The 15,135-nt window shown below is 39.1% G+C and overlaps 1 protein-coding gene across 1 annotated transcript in view; it reads right to left on the bottom strand.

Moving 5' to 3' along the window:
* htr4 (5-hydroxytryptamine receptor 4) overlaps positions 1-15,135 on the bottom strand; it is a 151,270-nt gene that overhangs the window by 49,721 nt on the left and 86,414 nt on the right. Inside the window, exon 6 of the mRNA XM_028589676.1 lies at positions 10,366-10,931. Within this exon, the coding sequence (XP_028445477.1) occupies positions 10,366-10,931 (566 nt within the window). The remainder of the gene's footprint in view (positions 1-10,365; positions 10,932-15,135) is intronic.

Below are 15,135 nucleotides of genomic sequence, written 5' to 3'. Positions count from 1 at the left end.
GGACGGACGGATGATTACCACAATCTGATTACCTCACTAATTCCTGTTTGAACTGTCAAAGTATATCAGTTCAAAGGAGGAAATGGTAAAAACGGATTGAAATAAACCAGCAGAGAGCAGTGCTTATGTGTGTGCCTTGTGGCTAAATTCATTTCCAGCCAAAGTAAACTGCTAAACTATTCACAATGTCTTCAGGTTGTCTAGTGGGTTGGTGTGTATGAGTATTTGCATGACATAAAACTAATTTCCTGATTAAGTATTTATGCATCTGCTGCCATTCCAGCGGAAAATAAATGTCACTAAGAAGTCACGTGTAACACTTCCAGGCCGGCTGACAAATAATAACTTGGCCTCTGTGCTAGCCTAGAAATCTAGACTCCCCCTACATCTGGATGTGGGTCTGGCTTGTCAGGCTACCTCTGTGCATTAATCAGAGAAAAAATCTTACAGCTAAGGTGAGAGTTCTCTGGTGGTGTTTGTTTTTAGAGCTTTATGAGTGCCATCTGAAATGAACTGTAGTTATCACTCACCAATTTGTAGGATATATTTAGAGCTCAGGCCTCGCTGCTGTCATGCACAAACCACACGTGTTAAGAGCGCTCCATGACAGAAGAAAAGCTTCTGTTCTAACTCAACACGTGTATTTTTCATGTTAGAGAGAGTTACAGAGTTCAATATAAGGAGGTGAAATAGATACAGTTTAAAAAAAAATGAGATTGACAGAGTTTGGAACTTTTTGTTTCAAACGTTTTGTTTAAAAAATGGATATTCAATGTTTTCCATTTTTTCTTTTTAACAATTCACCTACTATTATTATATGTTTTTACATATTTTTATCTATGTTCTATGTTATATATATATTTATGTATCAGTCCCTCCAGAAAAACGCGATTATGCGATCGCATAATTCAATGCATAATCAGCCAAAGTTCGCATATTTATGCAGGGGCCGCATTTTTTTCAAATATAACAAGTTGAAATATGTTGCGTTTACTTCACACAAGAGCAGCCATTTTCCCCTGTTGCCATGGGAATGTTATGAAGTGACGTAATTACGCGACGTGAACATCACCGAAAAGCAGGGTGTTGGGGGAATCACTTTTTTTCTCTTTTTCATCAAACCGCAATTTTTGCGAGTTCCCGCAATTTTTGCAATATATATATATATATATATACTGTATATCCAGGTTGCGTTTTGTGAAAAAAAAGCAGGGGGGATGTTAATTGATCATGCACAACAAAACAAAACATGCAATAATTAAATCCCCCTTTCAATACCACCATAGTGCCACTCGGCCAGCCATGCCAAAACACTTATTTATGTACTTCAATATACAATGAAAAATAATCTCAAAATGAAATAGCACTATGTGGTCTCAACATAAAACACAGCGCTTTCAAGCCGAGGAGCGGCGTTTACTTTGCAGCTAAAACAAAATACTTTCAACAAAGAAGCGCTTGTTTGTTCCTTGGGAGTGTATTAATCCAATCGTTCTACTAAACATAACAAGTCATTCCTGTGCCTATACTGCTGACTACAGGCATAGTCAGCCATCTTGTTGGGTACAAAAATTCTCGGATGACACTGCTTTAGTGGGTCTCCTTAATCAGGGTGATGATCTTGCCTACAGAAGAGAGGTGCAGTTTTTTTACACCTGGTGTGAGTCTAACTTTATGAAACTGAACGTAGGAAAGACCAAAGAACTTCTTATTGATTTTAGGAAGAAAAAAGAGAAGGTCCTTCCAGTTACAATTAATGGGCAGTTGATTGAAATTGTGCAGTCATATAAATTCTTAGGTATATACCTGGACGAAAAATTAAACTGGAAGGAGAATACGAATGTCCTAATGAAGAAGGCTCAGTCGAGATTGTTCTTTTTGAGAAAACTTAGATCATTCAACATCAGCACAAAGCTCTTAAATGTTTTTTATCAAGGGATTTTGGCTAGTGTTCTTTTTTATGCTGTACTGTGCTGGGGAGGCAGTATATCTGTTGAGGACAAAAATAGGATAAACAAGTTAATCAAGAGAGCTGGTTCAGTTATTGGTCTTAACCAGGATGTACTGGAGGTTACTGTAGAGAAGAGGATTAGTTCAAAACTAAAAATTGTCCTGCTTTTTGAAGGCCATCCATTACACCCTCTGTTCAAAGGACTCCGAAGCTCTTTCAGTGAGCGATTGGTAATGCCTCGGTGCTCTAGTGAGCGCATGAGAAGGTCTTTTGTTCCCGCTGCGGTTAGATTTTATAACCTACACTGTTAACCGTTGGATATTATTTTTGTCTTTTATAATTTATTTATTTATTTATTGTCTCCTTATCACGGTCTATTGGTCTACTAGTCCAGAATTATTTGTTTGTTTATTTGTTTTTTAGTTGTGTATTGTGTTCGATTGCTGTATGGTTGGTGGCAAACCAGTTTCCCTATCGGGATTAATAAAGTTTATTCAATTTCAATTCAATTCAATAAACTTAACTGTCATATATGGTCTATTTTGTCCCCACCGGGGATAAAAATAATTCAGCAAAGGCAGGGACATGTAGACCAGAAAGAGGAAATCCCACGCATCCCCCCTGGCAAAGCACACCCTGTATATACCATTTTGCAAAGACACATTACTAATTGATCAATTCCTTTTTGTACCCAACGGCAAGATGGCCTAAAGGTTTTGGTGCATAAAGAGAGGTATTGTGTGTGCAGAGTGGCCTTGTTGGAGAGGCCAAGGATATTGATACCTTTGTCTAATTAATCAGAGTACAATTGGTTGTTAAAATGGGTAGAATTATGTCCATGGTTAATTTGGTTAAGTGTTAGGTTACTGCCGGGGTTCCCTTAGATCTCTGCTTTTTCTGAGCTCGCTTTCTCTCTTTCTCTCCAGATCTGCAGACCTAATTGGGAATGTAATCAGCGAGACAGTGAGCACAGAAACAGCAGATGAACCAAGCAGAGGGCGCGTCACACTTGTTTAATTTTGATGGACTTGAGTTCTTGAGGTGTTGAAATTAACCACTGCATCGATGCGAGGTGATTCGGACGTGGACGATTCTGCATCCATGCGGTGACAGACCATAATCGATTATTGCCTAATGACTTGTTGATTTTCCGGTCGCTGTTGTCTACTGTGTTCAGACTCTGCCACATTAAGGAAGTGTTAAGAGCAGATACAATAAAAACATATCTGACTGCTTTAATTAGTTGATGAAAACCACGTTAGGCAATATATAATAGTATCGAGGTGGTGACGCACCGTGCATTGTTATAATTAATCGATTCGAATCATTGACAGGATAATCATAATCAAATGGTGAGACCAGTGAAGAGTCACACCCCTATTGAGTACACTACTGTGCTCTACACCGTGATCAGCAAGTCATCAGAAGTTGGTTTACGTCTTAGAACAAATTAAAGCTATAGTGAGTAGTTTCTGTCTCCCCCATGAGGAATTCTAAGTAATGACAAAATGTCTCTTCCACATGATACAAGCCTTCCGTGATCGTACACTGCCCTCGCCCCCCACCCCTCCTCCACGCAGTTACTAGTAGCCAAGGAGGACACGGAGGATTAAAAAAACATGACGGACTCTTCAGAAGAGGTCATTATCTTCGCTTTGATTTTCTGTGCGCGGAAGTTGACTGTTTTTCTGAACATACTTAGAACTACAGAGATTAGCTTTGTATCAACTCATTTGGCAATGGCTTGAAAGTAACAGACGTTCATTAATATAAAAAAGTTACACACTAAAGCTGTAAGTCAAAATTAAGTTATCCTGCAATTTGATGATACATATCCAATACGTACTGTTTTTTTATTTTATATATGCCTTTATCAATCTCAATCAGCAACCAATCAGGAACAGCAACAACATAAGCATCTCCCACACAAGTTATGTGCACGGTGGCTCAGTGGTTAGCACTTCTGCCGCTCAGCAAGAAGGTTCAGGGTTCGTCCCAGACCTTTCTGTGTGGAGTTTGCATGTTTCCTCTGGGTGCTCTGGTTTCTTCCCACCATAAAGACATGCATGCAGCTAGGACTACAGTTGAAAATTAGCCAACTGGCTAACACTGGCGCATTTACAGAAATGTTGATTAATGTGCATTGCCCTAATCAAATAAATAAATCTATCTTCCCACGTCAGTTACCTCAGGCTGGAAAATTGTAGCCCATCTGCTATCTGCCTGCTACTGATAATTATTCAGGTCCAGGGTCCACTGGAAATCTATACATGGTTTTACCATTACTGAGACATGAGGACCGGAGGGAAGCAAACATTAGTCATAAATCATATCTCACATGTAGACAGAGTAATATATCACTTTAATTGTCACTTGCAGCTGGCTGCCTTCACGTCCTTGTGCTGTTGAATCGTTTTTGTTGTTGGATATATACGTGTTAGAATGATGTCATCCATCAAAAGCCTGGAATATTTTTAGTTTGACAGGTCCAAACCCTGAACCTCCTAACCCAGTTCGGTGCCAATCTACCAGGTGTATGAGTGTCACAAGCAGGGCTTTAAATTAACTTGTTTTAATCACCAGCAAACATGGCTAGTGCATTTTTAAATTCACCAGCCATTCAGATTTTCCATTAGCCACATTTTTACTGATTTCAACAAATTTTAATAACTTAATAACTTATTTCATCCATACCGCACGCTAGTTGCGTAGCCAACAATTGTATGACACGTCACGCCATGGTGTTCATGGGTAATGGAATAGAACTACAAGCAGCTTTGCCAGATAAAGATTACGTTTCCAAGCCAAACACACACAAAACTGCCCAAATGTCTTTGTGGAAAACCAATCTGGAAACATTTCAGCAGCCGGCATTCAAACACACGCCGTGTTATTTATCACCGGCCAAACTGTCTAGTACATTTTTCAGTTAAAAAGTTAATTTTTACCGGTATTTGGCGGGTTGGCGGGTGTCAATTTAAAGCCCTGGTAACATGTATATCCACTGTAGCTATAAACATAGAGAAGCCCAAAGATGTGATGATGTGAACAGTGAACGATGTCCTGTGGAGCTTATGAACAGCCCACATTTCTGGTTTCCAGCTTTCCAGGGAGACCAAATCAGACTAATAGATGTCTTCCAGCATGAAGCCACAAACCTCTGATGTCCAGAGGTGTCAGCGCACGGTGGAGTTCCTATCAAAAGCACACACTCAATATGTAGTGCGTCACCAGGTAGGAAACACAACTTCTAATGACGTTTATCATGTAAAACGTGGTATTACATTTGTTGAAAACCCATAACATGCACTGCAGCTAATGATGGCAGTCAGTCGGGGGTATTGTGCCATTGGTGTCTAAGATAGTATCCTCTAAAGAGCTTTATTGACACTGCAGTCCTGCAGGCTAAAATCTCAATCGCTGCACAACATTCTTTTTTTTTAATATTGCTTAAAACTATTCCAAATCCATGTTCACACTGTGATTTATGATGCCAATACAAAACAGATTAAAAGATCAATACATTGACCCAAATAAGAATTATGAACAAATTAAGAGGTGAAAAAACAAGAAAAGATGCCACAAATGTTCTTGTACTCATGCTTTTTCCTTTGGTTTACAGTTTTAAGGTCAACTGTTGATATAGCAATTTGTCAAAGGTTATTCTGTATATATATTTTTTTATTTTGTCGAATGTATAAAGCATTTACACACATGACTCGTGCTTGCGTACATGCTGAGCACCTAGATGAACCTCCTTTATTTGCACCCAAAATCATTTTGGAGTCCTGGAGACCCTGGGCCTCCCTAACAGGTATAACTAACAATACATAACTTTTTGGCAAACAAAACAAACATATTCGTTTGTACATAGCCCACACAATGTTTAAAACATGAAATGTAATAACAGTGCTTTATAATTTCAGGACTTTTGTCAAATTTATCAAATGTGAAAGCCATGTACGTGTTTGTAGGAAAGAGAAGGATTGCCACTGTAAAACTTTTTTATATGTTCGGTTTTAATTTGCTCAGTATAAAATAAAAACATGTTTTTTTAAGTATTTGAACATATACAGCCGCATGAGGAAGTAAATCCAATGTCAACAAGGGTTCATTTTTGATAATCTTCTAATCTATTTTTTAACTTCAACCTGGAAGAGGATGAAAAAAAAGCGCCTGTTTTTGGTTTAATATATTTGTTCATTTGCGGTAGAATTCACGATTAAGAACACAGAAAACCCATAGACAATAAAACTAAAAGTCACTGGTGGTCTCATGGTATTACTATTCCTGGGTGAGTTTTTAAGTAGTGCTCACTTCTGAGTGAAAAATATTGAGTGCACAGATGACTTCCATATGGACGGACTCACAATAATAGCTTGCTTTCAATCCACAGTAACAATTCTCTGGAGGTAGTCCAGAAATGTCAGAGAGGGAATGAAAGCGCCGCATGTCATGTCGGGAGAGCGGACATTAATTGGTCAGGGCTTCGGTGTTGTTATAAACACTCTCATTGATTTCTTACAATGAGTTCCAGCTCCGTAATGTCTCAGGATGTCAACACCATTTTGAATGAAAATGGTACATCTGCTGCGTCGATATTACAACAGCTAGCAGACATCGCCCCATATGGTTTTCCACACAATCACTCAAACTAATTGTTGTATGAAGCTCAAACACGAGTCTCAAAGGATCTTCAGTGTGCTGGAGGATCAGGTTCATGTACTACTTAATAAAGTCTTATTTTAAGCATTTTACATATGCTTTGATATTGGCTTTATAACATTTCTGCCAAATCATTTCTTTGGTCAGAACTGTGAACTTTACAATGCATACATCTGCGATTTCAGGCCTACAGTAGCCATGACCGTATACAAAAAGGAAATATAATTCATTCACAATTCAAATCATCAATAACTTAATAACTTCATTGATTACACCCTGTCCCAGTGATGTCTCGGTGTGTGTGTGGAGAACATGTCATTTGCAAGTGTGTCAATTGTCATTGCTGTTGTCCAAAGTCTCAAAGGCACTGTTCCTTCTTAGAAGAAGTCATTGCAAGCTGACGCGAAGGAAAGTTAAATTATATCTGACCTTTTTCAAGTGCACTGGATGAGAAAGTAAGAAATTGGGACCTACTGAAAGTGCTTCTGCAGAATGATAAGGTTACTAAAAAAGTGACTGATTCACACTGAAAAGGCTGCCAGCTACAATGAATGTGACACTATGCGAAACTTTGAACTTTGAAACCTTTTGTCCCACTGCAGTTTTGTTAAAAAAATTAAGCCTTACTGTCAGAGGAATTAGAGGTAGAATACCTTCACTAAACATATGAAAATATTCCTCTTCATACACGCTACCTTAGTGTGTCTCAGACTGGTTTCACATTTTACATAAATCTACATAGAATCACTCAGAATTTCAGACCATGTTTGGTTTCTGAACAATGATGACATTTTTTTCTCCAAACACTTCAACAGTCTCCAGCAATGGAAGTCTGTCTCCGGTCTATATTTACATTAATTACATAATTGTTGTAGATTATCTTTTCTTTCTCACAGTCAGAAGAACTGCTGGAAATGGTAGGACTAGTGCAACGCCAGAAATACACACAACAGGGGAAGAACACTGAATTAACCTGCCACAGAGATACTGTATACTCACTCCATAGATGAGGTCTTATGACTGCTGACTAAACAGTCACAGTGCTTTTGCCACTTTTTGAGCCAGATTAAGAACGCGTCCACACGTTTAGTTCGGCTGACTCTGTGTATTCGGGGGTGAAAAACCAATCGCATCTAGGGCCAGACATGAAGATTTTATTGACATGCTTTTAAATACATATAGTCAAATATTTTTGACTGTATTATTGCATGTTGCTTTTTTGGAGTCATTTTTGTTGCTTTTTCAAAGTTTTTGGTGGGTTTTTTGTGTTTTTTGTCACTTTTTTAAAACATTTGTTGGTTATTGCAACATTTTGTTGCTTATTTGTCACTCATTCTGAAACTTCGGTCGACATAAAGCCCTACAAAAGTCAGCAAAAAGTTCCTTAGCCATTACAGAGTTTAGCAAATCAAGCAAAACAATGATTACATTTTATTTTACTGCAACCTGTTTCACAGCCTGAATATGAAAACTCTCCATTCTGAGTCTCAAGGTTGGTAAATCTGCCAAATTATGTTTTGAGTGTCGCGTAATTGGAGTTTGAAAAGTTTCCCGTCTTTTTGGTATGGCACCTTGCTCATGGCCAACTAAAACTTATTTTTCTTTGGTCACAGTTTCAACTAGAGGGCACAAGTTGGGCACTAAGGGCACTCGGAGATTGATTATTACGAAACCACATGAATGCAGCACAGACGCCCTGTCTCCCAATGTTAACAAAAGTTATTTATCATTTGTGTATCCATCTGGTTATTCGGATTCACTCCAAAATGTAATGGGTTCTTCTTCCTTGGCCCATGCTACATCCTTCCAACACAGTTTCATGAAAATCAGGGTATTAGGTTTTCTGTAATCCTGCTGACAGAGAAGCAAACCAACAAACAGAGGACAAACCAAACCGAAAACATAACAGTGGAGGTGGAGGTAACTGCAGAAATGGAAAACATTGATTTGATTTTAATCAAGAGTCACTGTATTCTGATGCAACTGGCAAATGCTAAAGCAAATGTATTATTTTAGAATTTTATACATCTGTTCACCTACTGTAACGCATCTGTTGAATCTCTACAAGGATTCCTAAAAAGAGGGATGGAGGAATATGGAACAGAAGAAAAGCTCTGCTGTTGAAATTCCTAGTGGGGTCACATGGTTTTGTAACATCCCTATGCTACGACTACTATGATACTCTACAGTCAATTATTCATACATGTCACATACATATGCAGTCGGATACTATACTACATTATACTAGATATAATTGAATGTAATACATGCCCAATTCTTTAACCTTCCAAACATGAACATGGATTCTACTGTATGAACAATAAGCTGCTGTGCTACATTCATCATTATTGAATACTGATATGATTGCCCTATCCAGACTGGGACTGAGTTCATGACATGTTAAATGTCAGACTCTATCTCTGTGAAACATGCGTTCTATATTAAGAAATAGGTCTGGAGGGCAATGAGTCAAGGCTGTGTGTTCGAAAGTGAACGGACTGCGAGGGTTGAGATAAAGTCCTTTATATCACAGCTGAAAACAAATTATTTGTATCACTACGTCATTCCTTAAATTACTGTACACAGGGCTGATGGAAGGATAAATGCTTCCCTCTGTATTCTGTCAGATTACTACTTGAGGCAATGCTCTGATTATGAGAATAAAGTCATGATATTTTAAGTAAAAAACTATGTTGTCATAGGAAAAGTCAGTATAAAGAAGGCTTTATGACAGATGAAACATCTTTCTGCCCCAACCTATGCCATTTTGGCCGGTATATTTTTCTCCACATATTCTTGAAATATTCAGACTTAAAATTACGATTTCGTTCTCATATTCTGCTTTTTTTTTCAAACAATTATGACAGTTTTGCCGAGAATATTTCCAATATGACAATAATTGTCTACACTCTATCTTTGCTACTATATTTTACTTTTAACACAAGAGTATGATGTAAAAAGCAACAAATAGGACTTTTCTGACAGTAAAACCGCAAGAAATAACAAAACAACATGATTTCACTACATAAAAATATTAAAACAGGAACAGCTGTGGATCATCTCTCCACATCACCTAAGGTATTTGCTATCTTTTCTTTCTTTATTATAATTTCTTCTGTAATTTTCAAAGAACAGTTTTATGCCTGATACCAGTGTTGTGGTCAAGACCACCTAAACCGAGACCAAGTCAGTACCGAGACCAGAGTGTATCGAGTCCGAGACAAGACCGAGACTTTGAGGGGTTGAGACCGAGACAAGACCAAACGACTGAAACATACAGTATATACCCAACTAGCTAATATGCATAGCTAATATTCCCTAAATCCCTTTGGGTGAGGGGTGAAGAGATTCATGGAGAGTTTTGGTAAAGAGGCAGATTGATAACTTTTGCTAGCTGGCTTTGCTAGCATCACACTTACCTTTCTTTATGCTTCCTTACTTAGTGCAGATACAAAATGTAAGCGGTCCCAGTTGTGTCGGTTAGCGTTGCGTTGCAGAATGTACACACTGCTGTGTGTTTTCTTTTAGATGTTGTTTTGCAAATACACTCTTTAAAAAATATATAATAAACAAAATGTAATTAATAAAATGTTATTACATCTCCCAGACAGCCAGAGTATCTTCTCCTGTCGCCTACATTTACTTTGGGAGTGAGTGTTAAGGGAGGCGGGGAACAGTCTCCAGTACCACAACACTGCCTGATACACATGGAACCAGACCCGACCACTGAAATGATTTAGAGAACTTACTTGAGTACATGTGTGGAGCCATTGATCTGCGTGGCTGTGCAGGGAGCGCCGGACCCCAGGATGGACGACCTGCGGTACCTCTTCCTCCCGCAGCACAGGATGATGAGGAAGGCACGGCGGAAGGACTTGTTGAGGAAGGCGTAGAGGATGGGGTTCAGCATGGAGTTGATGTAACCCAGCCATAAGCAGGCCGCCCACAGCTTGTCTGGCACTGTGTAGTCTATAAAGGGGTCCACCACGTTTGTGACAAAGAATGGCGCCCAGCAGAGGCAGAAACACCCCATAATGATGCACAGAGTCTTTGCTGCCTTGGTCTCTGTTCGCATGCGGTGGTTGCGTTGATGGTCGGCAGAGTCCGTGCTGGCAGCGGCTCCTCCCGCCCGCTGCAGCATGCTGATCTGCAGCGCGTGTGCTCGCGCTGTGATGTAGATCCTCTGGTAGGCCAGCACCATGAGGACCAGAGGGATGTAGAAGGCCACCACAGAGCAGGTGAGGGCGTACGGCTTGTTCACCATGAAGACGCAGGACGTGGAGTTGCTGCCCTCGCTGTGGCGCCTCTGCTCAATCTGGTAAAAAGAAGTCACATCGGAGAGGACAAGATTCAGAGACATTGCCGTTGCATTGTTTTGTGCACCAACATGTAAAAACAGCAGCAATTAAACTTCCATGTTAGCAGCCTGTAGCATTTGGACCTGTGATTATACCAAACATATTCTACATCCACAACGTTCCACTTTCGGGATTGCTCCGTTGACATTCCGCCAGATGTCCCTCATTTTGGCGGGATATCCGTCACCTTCCGCTTTCTTTGTGTTGGCATGTTATACTCCTATGGATATAACAGGGCTATGGATAACTGCTCCTCAGATCTCTGCAGGGTAAATCCAGACAGCTAGCTAGACTATCTGTCCAATCTGAGTTTTCTGTTGCACGACTAAAACAACTTTTGAACGTACACATGTTCCACCCAAACAAGTTCCTTCCCGAGGCTATTTTGCAGAGGCGGCATTGCTCCGTCCGGAGCTTAGCACCGCCAAAGAAGATTGTGATTGGTTTAAAGAAATGGCAATAAACCAGAGCATGTTTTTCTTCTATCCCGGAATGCTGTGTGGACTAGCCAAACCCTCCTCCGCAGCACTGTGGAGGAAGGGCTGACGATGTGAATCTATTTCATGCTTTGAAAAAATGAAAACAAAATACAGCCATCACGCACAAAGGACTCAACTCACATGAACACACATTTAATTAACTAAAAGGTGGAATATTGAGAACAATACATAGTTTGTTGGAATAAGTCCTCAAGTAACCACATGCGCTGAGCTACTGGACAGCTCTGACTTGCTATGCCACAAAATGCCTTCAGACTTTACAACATCACTCTTAAAATATCCAGAGTATCCACAGTTAGCGGGGTACACAGCTCTTGAGGGAGAGGGAGGCGCTGCACCATTAATCAAAGTGAAGTCCCATCCCAGTTTTTCATCTGCTATCATCTCATAATTGTGGGCAAACTATGGCTCCGGGCTGTGAGATGAATAATACAAAGATCATTCCATATCTCTGCGCTCTCATGTGTAAGTTATTTTTATGAATGGCCTGCCATATTTAAGTGTTCAGTATTTTTAATATGAACTTTGATGTTGGATGCACACGATGATAAATATATAAAGTCAAAGTGTACTGTAAATAGGAGAAAATAGATATTTTTTTATCTGTGCTTGTACAGTTGACAGGGTTCTTTCTCAGTTATCATATTTCCTTTCTCTAAAATATGGATTTATTCCATTTAAGTCTTGCCAAAGGGGACACACTGGAAGCAGTTCTTGTCACTCATTCCACCATTAATCTTTTGAGCATTAAAAAAAAAATTGCCTTCCTTTAAGACACCATGAAATAAAAAATCTGGAAAATCGTTTGGCTGTTGTTCCAAGTCTCTTTGAAGTGGTAATTTCTACCATCTTTACACCTTATTAAAGTCAAGTGATTGCTAATCACTTTAGCAATGGCAAGACACATCAAAACTGTAATAAGGAATGAGTCCTATTCATCCGAGTGCTGATGGCTGGAATGGATGGCATGTTTTATGATTTTAAAATTATAAAAATCAACTTGCCCTGCCTATAATGAGGATGCTTATTTTCGGCATCTTGACCATTTCTTTATACTAATCAGTGTTTGGAATGAGTTTTATTTTTAAGTCATTCAGCTTTTACATGAACATGTAGCCACATGGATTTTGTTTCAGGTCAACCTATTCTCTGCACATACATTTACAAGCTAATTAAAAAGCTTCTGCCAAACAAAAACAAAAAAAATGAAATAGGCTCTCAAATTGGCAGGTTTAGAAATGTTGGCAGCAAACATGGCAATATGGTAATAGGGTTGGATGATAATTTGATAAAATGATCGCAGGATATTTTCACAGTATGTGATATTATGATATTTAAATTCAATTAAGATATTATTTATTATAGATAGGATTTAGATAAGCGGATGGCAATATCTGCTTTTGACTACAATACATAATTTGATGGTTCATTTTCATATCATTAATCTCAATCTGCAAAGTTGATTTACGTTTGAATAAATGTAGTCGAGTAGAGGTATAAAGGTGCAGAAAATAGAAACACTCAAGCCAAGTACAAGTACCTAAAAAGTACTTCAAAATGACAGTCTGCTATAAATCACCACAGTGCCCAATTCTAATTACAAAATTTAAAGTAATATTACAGACATCTTGACTTGAATGATGTGATTTTGTGTAAAACCCCAAACTGTGTCAATCACAGAGATGTGACCAATCACATCTCTGTGTTTCACTAAGCCATACAAACAGTAGGAACCATTACAAATAGTAAGGGGCATGTAAGTGTGTCTCTACTGCGTCAGACTTCTGCTTGTTTTGTTCAGCTTTGGAGCTGCAGTTTGTGCCAAAACTGACGGATTACTCAGAATATTCAACAGCTCTAATTAGACCCAAAGAGAGATGTTGCATCCCTGCTGCACAGCGCTAACGTCACACTGCTGTCGTGCTGTAAACTTTCCTGTGTGTGTGTGTGTGTGTGTGTGTGTGTGTGTGTGTATGTGTGTGTTTCTGATATGTGTGAGTCACTGCCAATGCTGCCAAAAACGAGCCAGCCTCCTGTTGACACTCAGCTCGAGAGTAACTTCTTGATGGCTGTCAGATAAAGGCAGACAGGGCCGAGCGAGGTTAATAGTAGCTGGGGGAGTCTCTCTCTCTCTCTCTCTCTCTCTATCTCTCTCTCTACATTGCTTTGTGTTCATCTCATCTTCAGTGACCTGATTTCCTGAAACATTTCATACACAAATGTGAAATACAAATGTCCTTTAAACTTTGATATGGTCAACCACGTAATGTTTTTGCAATTTCACATCATGTTTATAGCATGTGTGAATACTTTTTCATTCCTCAGCACTTTCAAATGTCTGACTTAGAAATAGTGGCTAACACAGAGGGTCTTCAACATTTTTTAAGCCAAGGACCACTTAACTGAAATAGAGACAGAGCAGGGACCACCTACTAAATATTTTGCATAAAATGAACTTGCATACTTGGCTATAATAACGTGTAGGGCGGCTTAAAGCCTTTATACATACCTTATTTTTTTTATTGCATTGAATACTAAGCTATTAAAGCTATAGTGCGTAGTTTCTGTCTCCCCCATGAGGAATTCTAAGTAATGACAAAAACAACACTGTTGGTGTGTCCACATGATACAAGCCTTCCGTGGTCGCACACAGCCCCCACCCCTCCTCCACACAGTTGCTAGTAGCCAAGGAGGACACGGAGGATTAAAAACATGGGGACTTTTCAGAAGAGGTAATTAGCTTCACTCGAGTTTCTGTACGCGAAAGTTGGCAGATGCCACAATCTTCTGAGCATAGTCCTACTGAGAAATCCAGAGAGAGTTGTGTGGAGCTGATAGTCTTAATTAGCTTTGTAGCAACTCATTTGGCAATGGCTAGAATGTAACGGACGTTCATTATTATCATAAAGTTACACACTAAGGCTTTAAAATGCTAATTTTTGACATGATTTTACAAATCATCTTTTTATGTTAAACATGCATGTGTGGCACAGTGAATTCTTAGGATGAACTGTATCTGTGGATGGCTACCTTAGTGACTACCTTACCTATAAGGCCAATACGCCTATCATCAGTGGGAATATATATTTTTCTAATAATATGTTGGATTCATGTTCAAACATTTTATTATTTGAAAAAACTTAATAATAATTTGGAGGCCCCCCTGCAGTTACTCTGAGGACCCCCTTATATCTGACTTACCAGGACCACGCATGACAGAAGCATCCTTTTTAGTTACTAGTGTACAGCTTGATGTTAGAGGTGAAAGGTCACAGTGATTGCTGTAAGCTTTTTAGCGCAATAATAAGGACCTTTGGACCTCTTTCTCTACATACTAACTCTGTTTTCTGTATGATCTAGCATAAGCTTCATGTACTCAACATGATCTGGAGGAGGTAGCAGCTGCTTGTATTTCATCTCAATCGCTCCTAACCTTTATGGCTCATGAGCCTTTGACACAAATCAATATTGTTGACCCCTTCTCACAAGTTATGGGTTTACTGTGGATATATGTAATGAGTAATTTTCCTAGTGTTGTTTCATTTGAAGGATTTTTAGAGGCCTGGTGGCATATATTATCCAGTGGATAATAAAAAATTTTGTGTAACATAATTTAATATATTTCTTTTCACCGTTCCTACTGGATTAAGTTGCATTAGAG

The sequence above is a fragment of the Perca flavescens genome, chromosome 10, assembly GCF_004354835.1.
Source record: "Perca flavescens isolate YP-PL-M2 chromosome 10, PFLA_1.0, whole genome shotgun sequence".
Lineage (NCBI taxonomy): Eukaryota > Metazoa > Chordata > Actinopteri > Perciformes > Percidae > Perca > Perca flavescens.
Note: the sequence above shows the minus strand (reverse complement) of the source record. Positions and strands in the feature narration are given on the sequence as shown.